The sequence below is a fragment of the Siniperca chuatsi genome, linkage group LG7 (assembly GCF_020085105.1).
Source record: "Siniperca chuatsi isolate FFG_IHB_CAS linkage group LG7, ASM2008510v1, whole genome shotgun sequence".
Classification (NCBI taxonomy): Eukaryota; Metazoa; Chordata; class Actinopteri; order Centrarchiformes; family Sinipercidae; genus Siniperca; species Siniperca chuatsi.
The window spans coordinates 30,534,764-30,548,802 of record NC_058048.1 but is presented as its reverse complement, the minus strand read 5'-3'; the positions used below and the strand labels follow the sequence as shown (position 1 = coordinate 30,548,802).

At 43.1% G+C, this 14,039-nt stretch overlaps 2 protein-coding genes and 1 long non-coding RNA gene across 5 annotated transcripts in view; 1 reads left to right on the top strand and 2 right to left on the bottom strand.

Moving 5' to 3' along the window:
- Positions 1–1,644, bottom strand: part of rnaset2l (ribonuclease T2, like) — a 13,050-nt gene extending 11,406 nt beyond the window's left edge. The window contains exons 1-2 of one of the 2 annotated variants that reach the window (XM_044202326.1): positions 1,625–1,644; positions 1,292–1,336 (exon numbers count right to left, since the gene is read on the bottom strand). In XM_044202326.1, the coding sequence (XP_044058261.1) occupies positions 1,292–1,336; positions 1,625–1,629 (50 nt within the window). In that variant the 5' untranslated portion in view covers positions 1,630–1,644. Of the gene's footprint in view, positions 1–852; positions 1,166–1,291; positions 1,337–1,624 lie in introns of those variants that run through there. The other variant, XM_044202327.1, reaches the window with a different exon arrangement.
- A 2,329-nt stretch (positions 1,645–3,973) lies between these two features.
- Positions 3,974–13,827, top strand: LOC122878862 (cytochrome c oxidase subunit 7A2, mitochondrial). 2 transcript variants are annotated; one of them, XM_044202334.1, is made up of 4 exons: positions 3,977–4,128; positions 10,133–10,219; positions 11,560–11,644; positions 13,591–13,827. In XM_044202334.1, exons 1-4 carry the CDS (start codon positions 4,114–4,116, stop codon positions 13,647–13,649), a joined length of 246 nt encoding a protein of 81 aa, XP_044058269.1. In that variant the 5' UTR covers positions 3,977–4,113; the 3' UTR covers positions 13,650–13,827. The 2 variants fall into 2 exon arrangements, with proteins under 2 accessions (XP_044058268.1, XP_044058269.1); XM_044202333.1 differs by lacking the exon at positions 11,560–11,644 and having other exon boundaries at positions 3,974–4,128.
- On the bottom strand, positions 4,103–6,174 carry LOC122878863. The gene is made up of 3 exons (XR_006378562.1): positions 5,069–6,174; positions 4,282–4,541; positions 4,103–4,203 (listed from the first exon to the last, which is right to left on the bottom strand). It is a non-coding gene; the product is annotated as an uncharacterized LOC122878863 (long non-coding RNA).
- Positions 13,828–14,039: the final 212 nt, after the last annotated feature.

Sequence of the window (14,039 nt, the reverse complement as noted above, 5' to 3'; positions counted from 1 at the left end):
GTCAGGGACACTACGTCCATCAGGTTTTACCCCGCTACATTTATCTGACGGCTGAAGGCCTAGTCACTTTTAAGATTAAGATTTTATTTTAATTAACATATAACAAGTAACACATTGTCTTAAATAGAATCAGTGTGTAGTCGTGTCTCCTCGTCATGTTTCAGATGTCTGAGTTGTTGTTCCACCAAAGAAACATTTCCCTCTAAACTTCTCACATGCTTTCATTTAAATGTTCAAATGAGCAAAGATTAAAGAAAAAAACTAAAAACAGATTTGTGTATCAAAACATAGTTTTTTCTTCTTTTCCTCTCCCATTAATTATCTCACGACCCCTCCAATTTAAAAAATGTTTAAAACGCGAGGGAACAGAACCATCAGCTAGACTGCTGTTTAGGATGAGGGAGATTGTAGGGCCTGCAGTGTCGAGCGCTTCCTTCAACGGGCGTGCAGGAACAATGTAGTCGGCTTAGTGTGTGAGACTGTGTCTTTAGTATGAGCCGGAGTCACAGGCTCCAACTCACTGAGGACAGTGGGGCAGGGACAAAGTTTAGAAATTCATTGGCACTGAGCAGGTCGCAGCAGGACTGTATTAATTGTGTCAAATAGTACTTTGGGAGAGTGGGGATGTCTGGAAATGATGTCAGCCAGGTATTTTGCCCTCGCTGCTTTACGGATTGCTGATAATAAACGAGACAACTTCACATCGTGTCAGTTATTTTCCATTTTCTCTCTGCTTTCCTACATATGTGCCTGAGAGCGGTAAACACAACCACAACAGAGTCCCGGACTTGAACCTCCAGTTTTAAACAGTTTTAAACATCAAGACTTCAAAGCTAGAATAATCATTCGCACCAGCGGGAGAGCGCTTCGCTAAACCAGCCAGCCCTGCTCCGAGCTGGCCGTGTTCACCGGGTTTCAGCCTGGTAGATGAGACAAAATCATTCATGATAAATATGAATATGCAGTATACTACAGTATTTTCTATTTATTTATCATGTCAGGCTTTTTCAAAGAGTGGATCCAAAGTTAAACAAAAAAACACATTTACATTTAAAACGATACAAAGATTTCCCAATAAAGCCATCAAATCCCTTTGGATCTGGACAGGAAAGGAATACTCAGCAACACATAAAAAATGTATAGCTCTCGTGCGAAATTGTGAATGTTTTCCCTTCCTGTTAGCACTTCAATGTAAAAAAAAAACAATCATCAGATTGGTCTGCCTCCGCTGTGACTCCTGTGACACAGCGGGACTTTTGCTTGAGTTGGAGGAAAGATTTGAGAAACTCACCCGAGAGCTGCTGCTGCGGCACTGAGCTGCTGGTAAAGCTTCACTCTGCCACAGTTCAGAAAAACAGGAAGTGAATCTCACACTGAGATTTCGTGGTTTACACAGATTAAATGTGTGTGTGTTCATGTGTAGATCTTTAGGGGAAGCAAACCCCTGGCAGGTGTCAAAGGGAACATTTTTGACAAACTGAACCTTCAAAAAGACCAAAACCAGCGATGAATTGATCCCACTAACCAGTACTGTCTGCATAACCAAAGCCTAAAACAAGGGAAGATGAGATATTACTGAGATCAGACTACATGGCTTGTTGTTCTGACCGCCTTCACTGCTCACATCATCGCTCCTTCTCTTCTCCATGTTTACAGCTGAAGCCTGCTGTTTGCTCCTGTTGGTCGACTTCACCCAGCATGTCGCAGAAGTCGTCACACTCAGCGAGTGAAGGCAAAGACAATACAACACAATAAAAACACTGGGTCACGGGTCAACACGTGAATAAGTTTACTCAGCGACGACGTGGACGTGTTCCCACGTTTCCAGGCAGACTGTGTTGTCTGCAGCTCGTCTGCAGGGTTAAGACGAGATCACTCAGATCCCGTGAGCCTGAGAACACCACGCTAAATGCCTTTCACTTGCCACCCACATGCAAAATGGATTTGGCCCACTGCAATCAGACAGCAAGTCTCACACACACACACACACACACACACTACCGCAACCTGCAGGTAACACACACACACACACACACACACACACACACACAGTTTCCGCAGTGTGTCTGACAAACTAATCTCAGCGCTCTTCGTCTCCATTGCGTCTCTGTTGGACCAAATACATATAATATGTTATTTTTTATTATATATCACACTATATTATATATATATATCTTATTCTGCTTTTTGCTGTTATAGTAGAGAGAGTAGAGTAGTTACTATATTACTGTTACATGTATATCACTTTGCTACCACTGTGTCACTTGAGACAGTACTGCAGCATTAGTTTACAGGAAGTACAACACTGCTGTGTGTGTGTGTGTGTGTGTGTGTGTGTACTGCTTGCCTTGTTATTTGGAGTTTAATTGCTCTTGTACAGTTTCTATTTTTAGTTCTATTCTTATTATAATTTTGTATGCAAACGATTTATTTTTGCCTTTATTTTGTACTTATTCCTGTCTTTGAGTTGCTGCAGCACCTGAATGTGTCGGTGCCACAGGAGCAGGGGCGTTGTTCGGGTGGCGTCCGGCTCCAAATGATCTTTAACGTAAGCCGTGCTGTTTGTGTGCAGCAGATGGGCCGCGCCTTCAGGTCTAGTTCTCATTATGTCGTGGACTTGCTTCCCTCTTTGCTCGTTCATGACGTGAGGAGTCAATCTGAACCCAGCGGATCGTCATGCATCTTAAACCAGAGCTTCATCTGATGCAGGAACATCTTCAGACTTTCTCTTCTGTTTCAGGATGATCATCATTAAATTATCATCTTTTTTTTTTTTTTAACAAACAACTATTACATAACTCAGCAAATGGTTTTCTCAAAACTGAAATCAGAGCTTATCCAGGGTCCTGAAACCAGGATATGATGAACATGAGATGATTAACTGCATCAGCAGTATTAGTGTTTGTGTCCACCTGCCGGTGGTGGAAAGTACGTAAATGTACTCGAGTATCATTTTCAGGTACTTAATTTGAGTATTTCCATTTTATGCTACTTTATACTTCTATTCCACTACAGTTCAGAGGCAAATGTTGCACTTTTTACATCACTACGTTTATCTGACTTTAGCTGGAGTTACTTTGAAGATCGAGGTTTTACATACAAAATATGCTCAGTTTATAAAATACGATGCATTATAGATTAATTATAGAAGATTAAACTACTTAAAATTAGCTTAATTTTGACCAGCTACAACAGAAAATGCTGCTCACACAGTAATGCATACGTAATAATAATCCAATGTGCACTGCACTTTTACGTTTGATACTTTGAATAAATCCTTTCTGCTAATATCGCTACTTAAGTAAGATTTTGAAGGACTTTTACTTGTAGTAAAGTCATTTTACCCTGAGGTACTGCTACTTGTACTTCAGTAAAATATCTGAATCCTTCTGAGTACCTCTGGTACAACACATTCAATTCAGTTCAATTTTATTTATACAGCTTAAATTCACAACAGAAGTTATCTCATTGCACTTTTCCTACAGAGCAGGTCCAGACCGGACTCTTTATAATATTATTTACAGAGACCCAACAATTCCCACCATGAGCAAGCACTTGGCCACAGTGGCAAGGAAAAACTTCCTTTAAGAGGCAGAAACCTCGAGCAGAACCAGACTCAGGGTGGGCGGCCATCCGCCATGACGGTGTTAGGTTTAGAGAGAGAGAGAGAGAGGTCTCTTCTCCTATTATGGGATTAATGTATTAATGTTTTTGAACACCGCCTCTGACTACTAAAGTAAACCAAACCATGACACTCCAAAAAAACAGCTGCCAAATAACTGGCACACTAGTGTGCGTTTAAAAATGACGATTAAAACTAAAACTCTCAGCCTGCAGCTTTCTGTCTTCAGACAATGCAAATATGCATGGAAATGAATGTGAAATATAACGTAGCTTTAACCACCAATACAGCTGCATCAGTCCTTACAGATGGCTGTTTGTTTCCCGCATGTTGCCGAGCGCAGACTGTTTGGCCTCTGCAGCAGATCGTAGTTTGGCAGAGATTCAGAAACACTGATACTGTACGTGTGTGTGTGTGTGTGTGTGTGTGTGTGCGCATGTCCTTGTCAGGGTGAAGCGAGGCAGCACAGCTCGACACACACCGCCACAGACATGAATCACCTACTGGTAACTACAACCGTTTTTCCTCAAACTTTGCTCTCTTTTCCCGCCCTGTCTGTTTCTCTGAAGCTTCTGGAACAGCTGCAGGTAGAAAAGATAAAGTCAGGTTGTCAGTATGTTTGTGCAGGAGGAAAGTGAGGCAAGGTGATCAGGCCTGACCTTTGTACTGTGTAGGACAGAAGTGTAACACTCTCGCTGTGACTCTCAGAAGTCTTTTCTTCTTGTGTTTGTGCCCGCTGGGCCTCAGTGTGGTGTTACTGTGTCGTAAAGATATAATCTGACTGCAGGATCACCTCAGGTGACCTGCTGCAGGGTCAAACTCTGTGTTTTCACCTTATCTGCCAGTCACACCTGATGTTGCTGCGACGATGCAGCTCAGCACGTACACACTAACAGACACACACGGCAACCTGTCGAACCTGCAGCACAGCAACACAAACATATTCCCAGCTAACACGTTAGCATGCCTCTGGTGGTCAGCGGTGGTGGAAAGTAACTTAAGTACATAACTCAAATACTGTACTGAAGAGCAGTTTTAATGTACGTAATATTTTATATCCAAATCATATGATTAGTTTATAAAATATGTTGCATTTGTACAGATTTAATTACCCAACAACATGTAACGTAACGCTGCAGCATTAAACATGTTATTTTGATCAATAATAACAATCCAATAATATATGTAATCATATAGCACTCTTAAAGAGGCCATTGTGCAGACCGAGTACTTTAACTCTGGATACATAAAGTACATTTAGCTGGTGATATTTCTTTGCTTTGACTTGAGTAACGAGTGCAGGACTCTGACTTGTAACAGAGTAGTTTTACTCATATTGATACTTTTAGTGAAAGACCTTCTACCACGGTTGATAATCTGTCTTTCTGAGAGCTACGACAAGATTTCAAAGGTTGACAAAATCATTTTAACTTAAGGTCCACTTACTTGCTTGTTCCGGAGCTTTCCACTTTATCACATGGTCTTCATCAGCAGATGAAGTTTGCTGAGTTGTCATGGGACTGCAGGTGTTCAGACTTATTCTGAGCAACTTTAGGACTTCTCCTCTATAGCGTCTTAAAAAAAGAACAATGTAAATACATTTAAATACACAGTAATTTACTAAATACAAATAATAGAATAAATACATAATAATATAAATGATTCAATTCAACTTTATTGTCATTAACACAATGTGCAGGCACAAGCCGCAAGAGCCGCTGCGTCCTGCGCGCCGCCATCTTGATATATGATATAATAATTATAGACATATAAATATAATATGAAAAAGAAAGTTGTTACTGTGAAGTGAATGCTTCCGAACTAAGAGGTGTTTTACCTTTTCCTGTTTTCGTTTTACTGCCCACTGAGAAAGTGTGGCAGGACTTCTCAGCTCTTGTTTTTCACACGTCCGTCACTTTTCACGTGAACAACAGCGTGCAACACCGCGACTGTCTTCCAGGACAGACCTCACATTGACACAATGATCGTGTCTCCCGGCTATACGACCTTTTTATCCATCGTACCAACTAGTTCTTTTCAAGCACACTGCCGCCAGACAGAAATGCCCGGGATCGTGCTTCACCGTTCAGAAAGACTGATGAAAGACAATCTTGTTTACACTCCGTCTCTATATATATATATGACTAATCTTCTGTGCCAACTGCATTTTGAGGAAAATCTAATTGCTGCCTGGATCATGTTCAACATTTCTTCAAGTGAAGGCATTGCTTCATTTATGGAGGAGTTATCTACAAAACCACATATTCCCAAGGAAACATGTAAATATGATATCAGCACATAATGAATACATTATGTCCACAAAACACTCATAGTGTGTCATGTAGTGTGTGCAACAGTCTGCCTGTGATCAGGTCCAGACAAACTGTAGTTCATGTTTGGCCTCAGTTATTTAAAATAAAGAGAGGATCCTTCATTGTTCGACTTCATGGCAGCGATGGCAGACGACCAGCTCCACTGTGGAAATCACAGCAGACTGTTTGGCACAGCTTAGCCTTAAAACACACACACACACACACACACACACACACACAGTAGCGAGTGGGCTCTCTCCCTTCTCTGCCTCGTGATTGGTTGAAGTGTCAGGTTCAGAGGCTGTGATTGGCCGTCAGTGCTGTCAGCCATGCCCGCAGCTATCCGACCTTGATCTTGGCAGACGGTTAAAAAGTCGTGCAGATTTCTTAAAGCGACACACTGCTGCTGCTGCATGTTGAAACGATCAGAAGAAGAAATAACAGTCGCTGTGTTTCATTCCAAAATAAAAGAAGTTACTCTTCCAAACGCTCACAACCTGGAGCTTTGTTTGTACAAAACCTCAGAGTCTGACGGGACAAACTGTCAAAGCAGCTCAACATAAAGTCAATTTAACATTCCTAAAACAAAGCCGAGAGCAAACGGCCATGTTCGACCACAGTCAGCTCCCACGCCGAGCGCCGCAGTCCTCTGGGCGCCACCAGCTGGAGGGGCACCAGAGACGAGGAGGAGGAGGATCGTTTGTAAGAATCAGAGACATGAAAAGTCAGATTAGACCATTTATGTCCTGTGCAAACAAAAATCGGGATAAGACCAGGTGTGTGTGTGTGTGTGTGTGTGTGTGTGTGTGTGTGCAGCTGCACCCTAAACTCCACTCATTTACAAAGTTGATCAGTTCAACAAAAAAATATTCAGATAAAAGTTGTAATCATCTGCACTGCCGATCTACAAGCTCAATCGGGGTCAATCCACGCATTTTTGGTTTACTGTAATGGAGTCCATGTACATAAAAACATTAAAAATCTGTCCACGCAGCTGAGGGAGGGAGGGAGTGGCCCGCAGAGCCTCAAAACAAAGCTGCAGCGGTTTCGGTGCATGAAAGATATGATGCAGAGCTGCTTTAACTTCTAAAAATGGCGGTTTGCTGCTGTTTGTAGAAAACTTCAGCACTTTGATAATGCTTAGCTTGACGCTGTCTACATCCCGTTCACACCTTCCTCCTGCAGCAGGTCCACACTGACGTCCTTTCTCAGATACTACAGGACACAGTACAAGCAGTCAAAGACACAAAGGTGCTAATCGACAGACACAGACCAGGAGTCAACCAAACAATCTGCTGGTCAGTAGATTATAAAAGCAACGTTTTGGTCTGAGAGACCTTTTCAAGCTGTCGGGAGCTTTCTTTGCACTGTGAACGTTTCCTCTTTGCTTCGGCAGCAGAAACTTTATTTTTAACTTTATGGTTTGCTCATCATATGACAAAAGAAGCAGCCCTGTATCCTAGAGTGCACGTGTTTATACCACTAATGTGTTGCGGCAAACTAAACGTTCAAATTAAACGTAATCGCTCAATGAATTATGTTCGGTGGAAATGTTTTTGTCCAGTGAAGTCCTTAATCCTGCGTGTGATCGGGTTCAGGCAACAAAGCACTGAGACATCCTGTCTCATGCCCTCAAGTCACTGTTGACTTTTTCATTATTTAACCAAGACCACAATCCTGCCGAACCTTAACCACATGCTGTGAGGCTCCAAACAGAACCTGGTAAATAGACTTGTATTTAATCCGAGCGTTTCTGTTCTACAGACCACTCAACCATAAAAAGACACTGAATAATGTTGGAAAACAAATGAAACATGTTGTCAGTTAACCTTTGGCAGGTACGTTCATTTGCTGTTGCTAATTAGTAGAAAATCAATGGAATTTCTAGGAGTCTCAGAAGCACCGACATGTAATGTTTCCATACTCCCTCTGGTCTACTGAGCATGCTGAAAATGCCAACCAAACCATGAGACCAATAAAATAATTCCCACACATATTTATAGCCTTAATACTTTGATATTAGTCCTAATGTTTCTACAGTTTATTCCGTTCTAGTCGTGTGACTACACTGTACATATTTTACTTGCTGGTTACTCCTTTTTGCTGCCACAGTAACCAGAGGAGTTCAGTTCATGTGCAGGTGACCGGCGACTGGCAGCTCAGCTGGGATTCTTCAGTACTTTACTTCCTCGTTAAAAGCTTCGTAAAAGACGCAAAAGCCACAGAAACCATTATGATGTGATAACTGTGGGCTGCTGAGCTATTAACCTCATAATGTTTGTGATTTTCATTGAAGCATCAGCAGCTGCTGGACTGTGATGAGACGTGCTTCACACGTTAACGTGTCCGACACTTTGGTTTCTGACCAACCACCTGCAGAGCTGATGGCGCTCCCATCAGCCTCAGCTGCACTCTGTGTTTACTGCTAATCAGCTAATGTTAGCATGCTAACACGCTAAAATAAGATGGTAAACATGATAAACATAACTGCTAAACATCAGCGTCATTGTGAGCATGTTGGTGTTAGCATTTAGCTCGAAGCACCGCTGCACCCAAGCGCAGCCTCTCAGAGCTGCTAGCACGGCTGCAGACTCTTAGTTAGCATACAAGCTCACTTTAAATCACCGACAGACCCTGTTCAAACATCAGGTCTCTGGCATTTAGAGCTAAATATTTGGGACTGCATAACACAAGTATATGGACTGTGTTTATAGCTGCTGAACGTTTCTGTTTGGAAACTACATGTTGGTCTTCGCCAAATGCTGCAGTCGGTCATAGTATCATGATGCTGTGCTGAGTGTAAAAGCTGGTTTATGGCCTCTGAGAGTCGGGGCTCAGAGTGACCTCAGTTTGGCTCCTGATGATGACGTCTCGACGTGTGATGGAAAAGAGGAACAGAGAGAGAGAGAGTCACTTTCAAATCAGGGCCTCACCAAAGGTTAAAAGAACTAACAAACACACAGTGAGGTTTTCAGTTTCCCCACAAACACAGCGACCAGCGGGGCCACACCTGGAGCCAGCGTGTCAGCTGTCAGCTCCCAGCAGCCTCCTCGGCCTGGAAAACAGAACCGATGCAAGCCTCAGTCACTTTCCCTTCCCCTTTCTCCTGTCTCGCTTTAGTGCCGCAGTATCACAGCCAGTAGTAGTTTCACAGGTTGTACAGGAGTGGTTTTTCCGTTGTTGTGTTGTAGCATCACAGATTCAAGAATTAACAGGCTTGAGAGAGATGCAAGTGGGTATCCTGCAGTAATGATTAAAAACTACAGCTGTATCATTTCCACGAGGAAGTGACGATCACTTTCCAGCTCCAGTGTTAGCAACCACCTGCCGAATATCAGCAGAGAGGCTCAGCTAAACTCTCCACTAAGAGAGAGTTATAATAATAATAATAATAAAACTTTATTTACAGAGCACTCATCAAAACAAAGTACAAAGTGCTTCACAACAGGAGAAATAAAACACCACAGTGAATGATGAAATATAAAGAAATAAAGTAAACAGCCAGTTCAGGTAAAATCAGGATCTGCTTTCAGATAAAAATGTGTTTTGAGACGAGACTTAAACGAAGACTCTGACTCAGACAGCCTGATGTCTTCGGGCAGGTTGATCCAGAGCCTCGGGGCCCTGATGGCCAAAGCTCTGTCCCCCTTAGTTTCCATCCTGGACTCAGGAACAGACAGGAGACCCCTGCCCGAAGATCTCAGACTACGTGAAGGTTCATAAGGGATTACAAGGTCTAAAATATAATCTGGAGCCATGAAGAGCCTTAAAAGTAATCAACAAGATCTTAAAATCAGTCCTGAAACCAACAGGGAGCCGATGTAAAGAGGCTGAACCAGGTGTGATGTGGTCGCAGCTCTGGGTCCTGGTTTACAGCCGAGCAGCTGAGTCCTGTACAGTCTGCAGGCGTTTCTTGATGAAGACGAGTGAACAGGCTGTTACAGTAATCGAGGCGTGAGGAGATAAAAGCATGAACAACAGTTTCTGCATCAGTAAGATTTAGAATAGATCGGGTTTTTGCAATGTTTCTGAGGTGATAGAAACACGATTGGACAAGCTGAGTGATGTGTTGCTCAAAACATGAATTGCTATCAAACAGAACACCAAAGCAGATTTGTTTAAACTGCCGCCTTTCCTGCACTCTCCTCTGTCCCGCAGCTGCACTTCTTATTTTCTTCTCATTTCTTTGTGTTTCCAGAAAGTCCCAGTTCTGGCCAGCCGTGCCTTCAGCAGCTCTGCCAGACAGCTGAGGAACAAAGTCCCCGAGGCCCAGAAACTCTTCCAGGTAATGAAACAGTAGGGAACAGAAGAACTCGGGAAGTCGCCAAAATCCTTCGGATTCATTCTCTGCAGACAATAAATATCCACAGCAGCTTTAAGGAAAATCTGAAAATGGTTTACTGAATCCGAGGCTGGATGAGGGAACAAATTTAAGCTAATCTGTGCAAATTTGTAACTGAGGTCTGTGACACAGAGGCCCTGTGTCAACCTTTATTATTTTATGTTCTATATTGGGCTCACACGGCGCTTACAGCACATACTACAGTTGGGTTCATTCTAATTACCACAAATGATTTGGCAAATTGTTATGGTGGTAACACTCTCAGATTGTCATCATCCCACAGCTGGAGATCAGACAGCCTTCTGTGGAGTCTGGCAGCGATTATTCCACCTCAGCATCGAGCAACACGGCCAGAAACGGTCGGAGGCCAGAACAAAAAACAAGACACGACTTCCAGAGAATTATTTCTATATAACCACTCGGCCGACTGAAAACACATCAGACATACTAATACTGCTACTTTGAATGTTTTCTTTGACAGAGATAATGTAACTTGTTGAGTGTGTTTGCCCGATTAGCTAGCGACTAATGTTTAAACTATCTATTACTCAACATCCATTTCCACTGGTGGAGGAAGTATTCAGATCCTTTACTGAAGTAAAGGCACTGACACACTCTGTACAAACACTCTGCTGCAGTGAAAGTGTGTGAGTGTGATCAGGAAAAAGCCCTTAAAGCATTAAAGCAGTGCAGCGTCCCTGTGGCTGCTGTGCTGTTATATATTCTATCATCAGGTTATTATTCCTCGTGCATTAATGTAAAGCAGGATGTTGCTGCTGCAGCTGGTGGAGCTGGAGCTCATGTTGAACCGGTTTGTATCGGACTGCAGCTGACGATGCTTTTCTCTGCTGGTTTGGAAAACTGGTGAAAACGGTGAGAAACGCCGTCACGACGACCCAGAGCCCAAAGCGACGCCTTCAGCGTGTCGTCGTGTCCGACCGACAGTCCGAAGCTCGACGTTATTAACAAACATCACAGTTATTACAGTCGTTCAGAGGAAAAGCAGCAGATCATGACATGTTTTTGCACGAAAACCGTGTTTTAGGAGGCACCGCCTTGTCTTGTGCAGTAAACGCCACAGACTCCACAAAAGACTGTAAAGGGATCGACTGCAGCCTCGCTCTGCAAAATGCGCACCGATACGTATCTGTGGCTGTTTGTAGGTCGGTATACAGTAAACCCCCCCACCAAGAGGAGGGCATACATCGCATACCTGCATAAATACACCACTGCACCTCTGCTTAGCACACACAGTTTTCACCATGTCGTTTCCACGGTTACAGGAGGACAACGGGTTGCCGGTCCACATCAAGGGAGGAACCAGTGACGTCCTGCTCTACCGGGCAACCATGACACTGACTATAGCAGGTAACATGAACGGGCGTTTCAGGAATACCTTCACCAGCTTGGTCTGAAAAGTTGCCAGCAGTAAAAATGTTGGCAGAGTCGTCGACCAGACAACATATGTGCCAAAGTCAATGCCAGAGAGTTCAGAAAGCCTGCGGGCTACAATACGAGGCTGCGTGCAGATGAAAGCTGACGAGAAATCAACAAAGCATAAGTGTACACGCATCTTCTTGGAGTGGGTCAGTTACGCTCTGCGTCCTGGCCAGCAAGCTCCTCTTCACTGTTCGCTCAAAACCTTTTATAACTAATGAAGGAAGCGCCACGGGCCGATAGTCATTCTGCACCTCGGCCACTGGAGCAACAGTGGATTCTTCCCATAACAGGCGGGCTTTATTCTGCGATAAAGAGAGCTGGAAAAATAAATGTAGAAATGCCACACAAGAACAAAGCACAGTCTTTCAGCAGTCGGCCGCTGACGCAGTCGGGCCCATGACTTTTCCTCACATTTGTCCGTTCAAGAATTCTCCAGACGTCCGTTCCATCAGGCTGAATCTGACTGCCCTCTGAAGCAACTCTAAACCCGGCCAGTTCATCACTGAAGTCATAGGAATCAAATCTCAAAGTAAAACTGGTTTATCAGGGTTAAACCCACCAAAGATTTGATTCCCATCGAGGCGGAGTCAGAATTAGGGTTTCAATCCGATACCAAGTAATACAGGGAATCACCAATACCAATACCGATACGATACGTTTTATTATTAAAAGCTGCTTATGTACTTTCATGTAGGGGAGAGCAGTGTGTCATGATCTGAAATCTAAATACATTTTCATGACCACTAAATGATTTGCCAAAGGTCAGCAATCATTGTAAGGTCAGCTGAGTGAGAAGAGTGGTTTCATCCACACAGCTGTGAAATAGCTCCAAGCGATGATCGTCCTTCGTTCAGCCATCACCAGGTCAGGCAACACGACAACAGCAGAGGAGAAGCAAAGAGCAGCTCTAAGATGTGTTCGCGACAACTGAACGATGTTTGCTCAGACTGTTCTACACTTTGATGAAATACAAGAGAATAAGAAATCCCTTTTTTGGCATCGATCCTATTGACGCTAGAGTCGATTTTCAAAACGAGACGTAATATTTGTAGTATCGATATTTTGGCATCGATCCGCCCACCCCTAGTGAGAATTGCTATTCTTACGTTCATCCTCTGTCTTTAAACCGCATTTTGGACAGTTTTTTTTTAATCTAAGTCAGTACAAGAGCCTTTAAAAACAGCCCATTTGGCTCTGTGAAAAGAGTTCAGTTCATGAATAGCGCCCTCTGTCCACACAGCAACCTCTTTGCGCTCAGCTTTCCCTCTCGAGGCCGATTGATAGAGCGGAGCTAGAAAGACGCAGTCGTGATCAGAAGAGCGTAGTGGGGCTGCGTTTATGGATACTTAAGATTACAAGTGTTAAAATCACCAAGTATAACATCAGGGGAAATGCTTTGCAAACGGTGCAGAAGTGTAACACTGGTGGATGCTGCATCTACCATGTTGGCTAGGATGAATATAAACCAGTCATGATCCTGCATTCAGCACAGGAACAGGAAGTGATGCTCATGTCATGGTTCTAATGTGGGTGATAAATAAGTGTCAGTCGGAGCGATAACATGCACCTGTGAGAGAGATGGTACAGTTTGTAACACTGTGATGAAACGCACTACAATAACGTGTCAGTGTTTCTGTTGGCCGACATCAAAATAAGTCAGAACTTACTCAAAAGCGTGTGGTGGTTTCATTAGAAATGTGTAGCACTGTTGCAAAAAGTAGGGCCGTATCATCATCGTCATATTTATTTTAAAGGACAGCTACATACAGGTATTGTTAAGTATACATTGCCCAACTACTAAAAAATGAATTCTAAATAAATAAACGTAATGATTGAAAAAATTGGAGTGGATTGTGTGCTTGTCTTCTCTGCAGGAACCTGCTACTCTCTGTACTGGCTGCTCGTCGCCTCGATGCCTCAGAGGAAAGCATAGAGAAGACGCGACCCCGGGCTCGGTCTATGGCATGGAGAACGACGCTCGGCTCCGTCTAACACTACTGTTTGTTGTGTACAATTCCATTTGATGTTATCACGAGCCGTCCTACTTTCATCATGGCAACGATGAATATGTAAAAAGTGTAAAAAATAAACTCACGCCTGCAGAGTTTTCATTTGTGTGTCTTCTTGTTTTCAGTCATTAAGATGAGAAGATGTCCAGTGAAGAGATGGAGGAGGGATGGAAAGACTTACAACATGTCACTCAAGTAAAAGTAAAGTTCTGTGTAAAGATGTGTTTAGACAAAAGTAAAAAGTAGGTCAGTTAAAATGTACTCAGAGTAAACGTTACTGCGTTACATTTTTTAAATGTTTGATGATGATATAT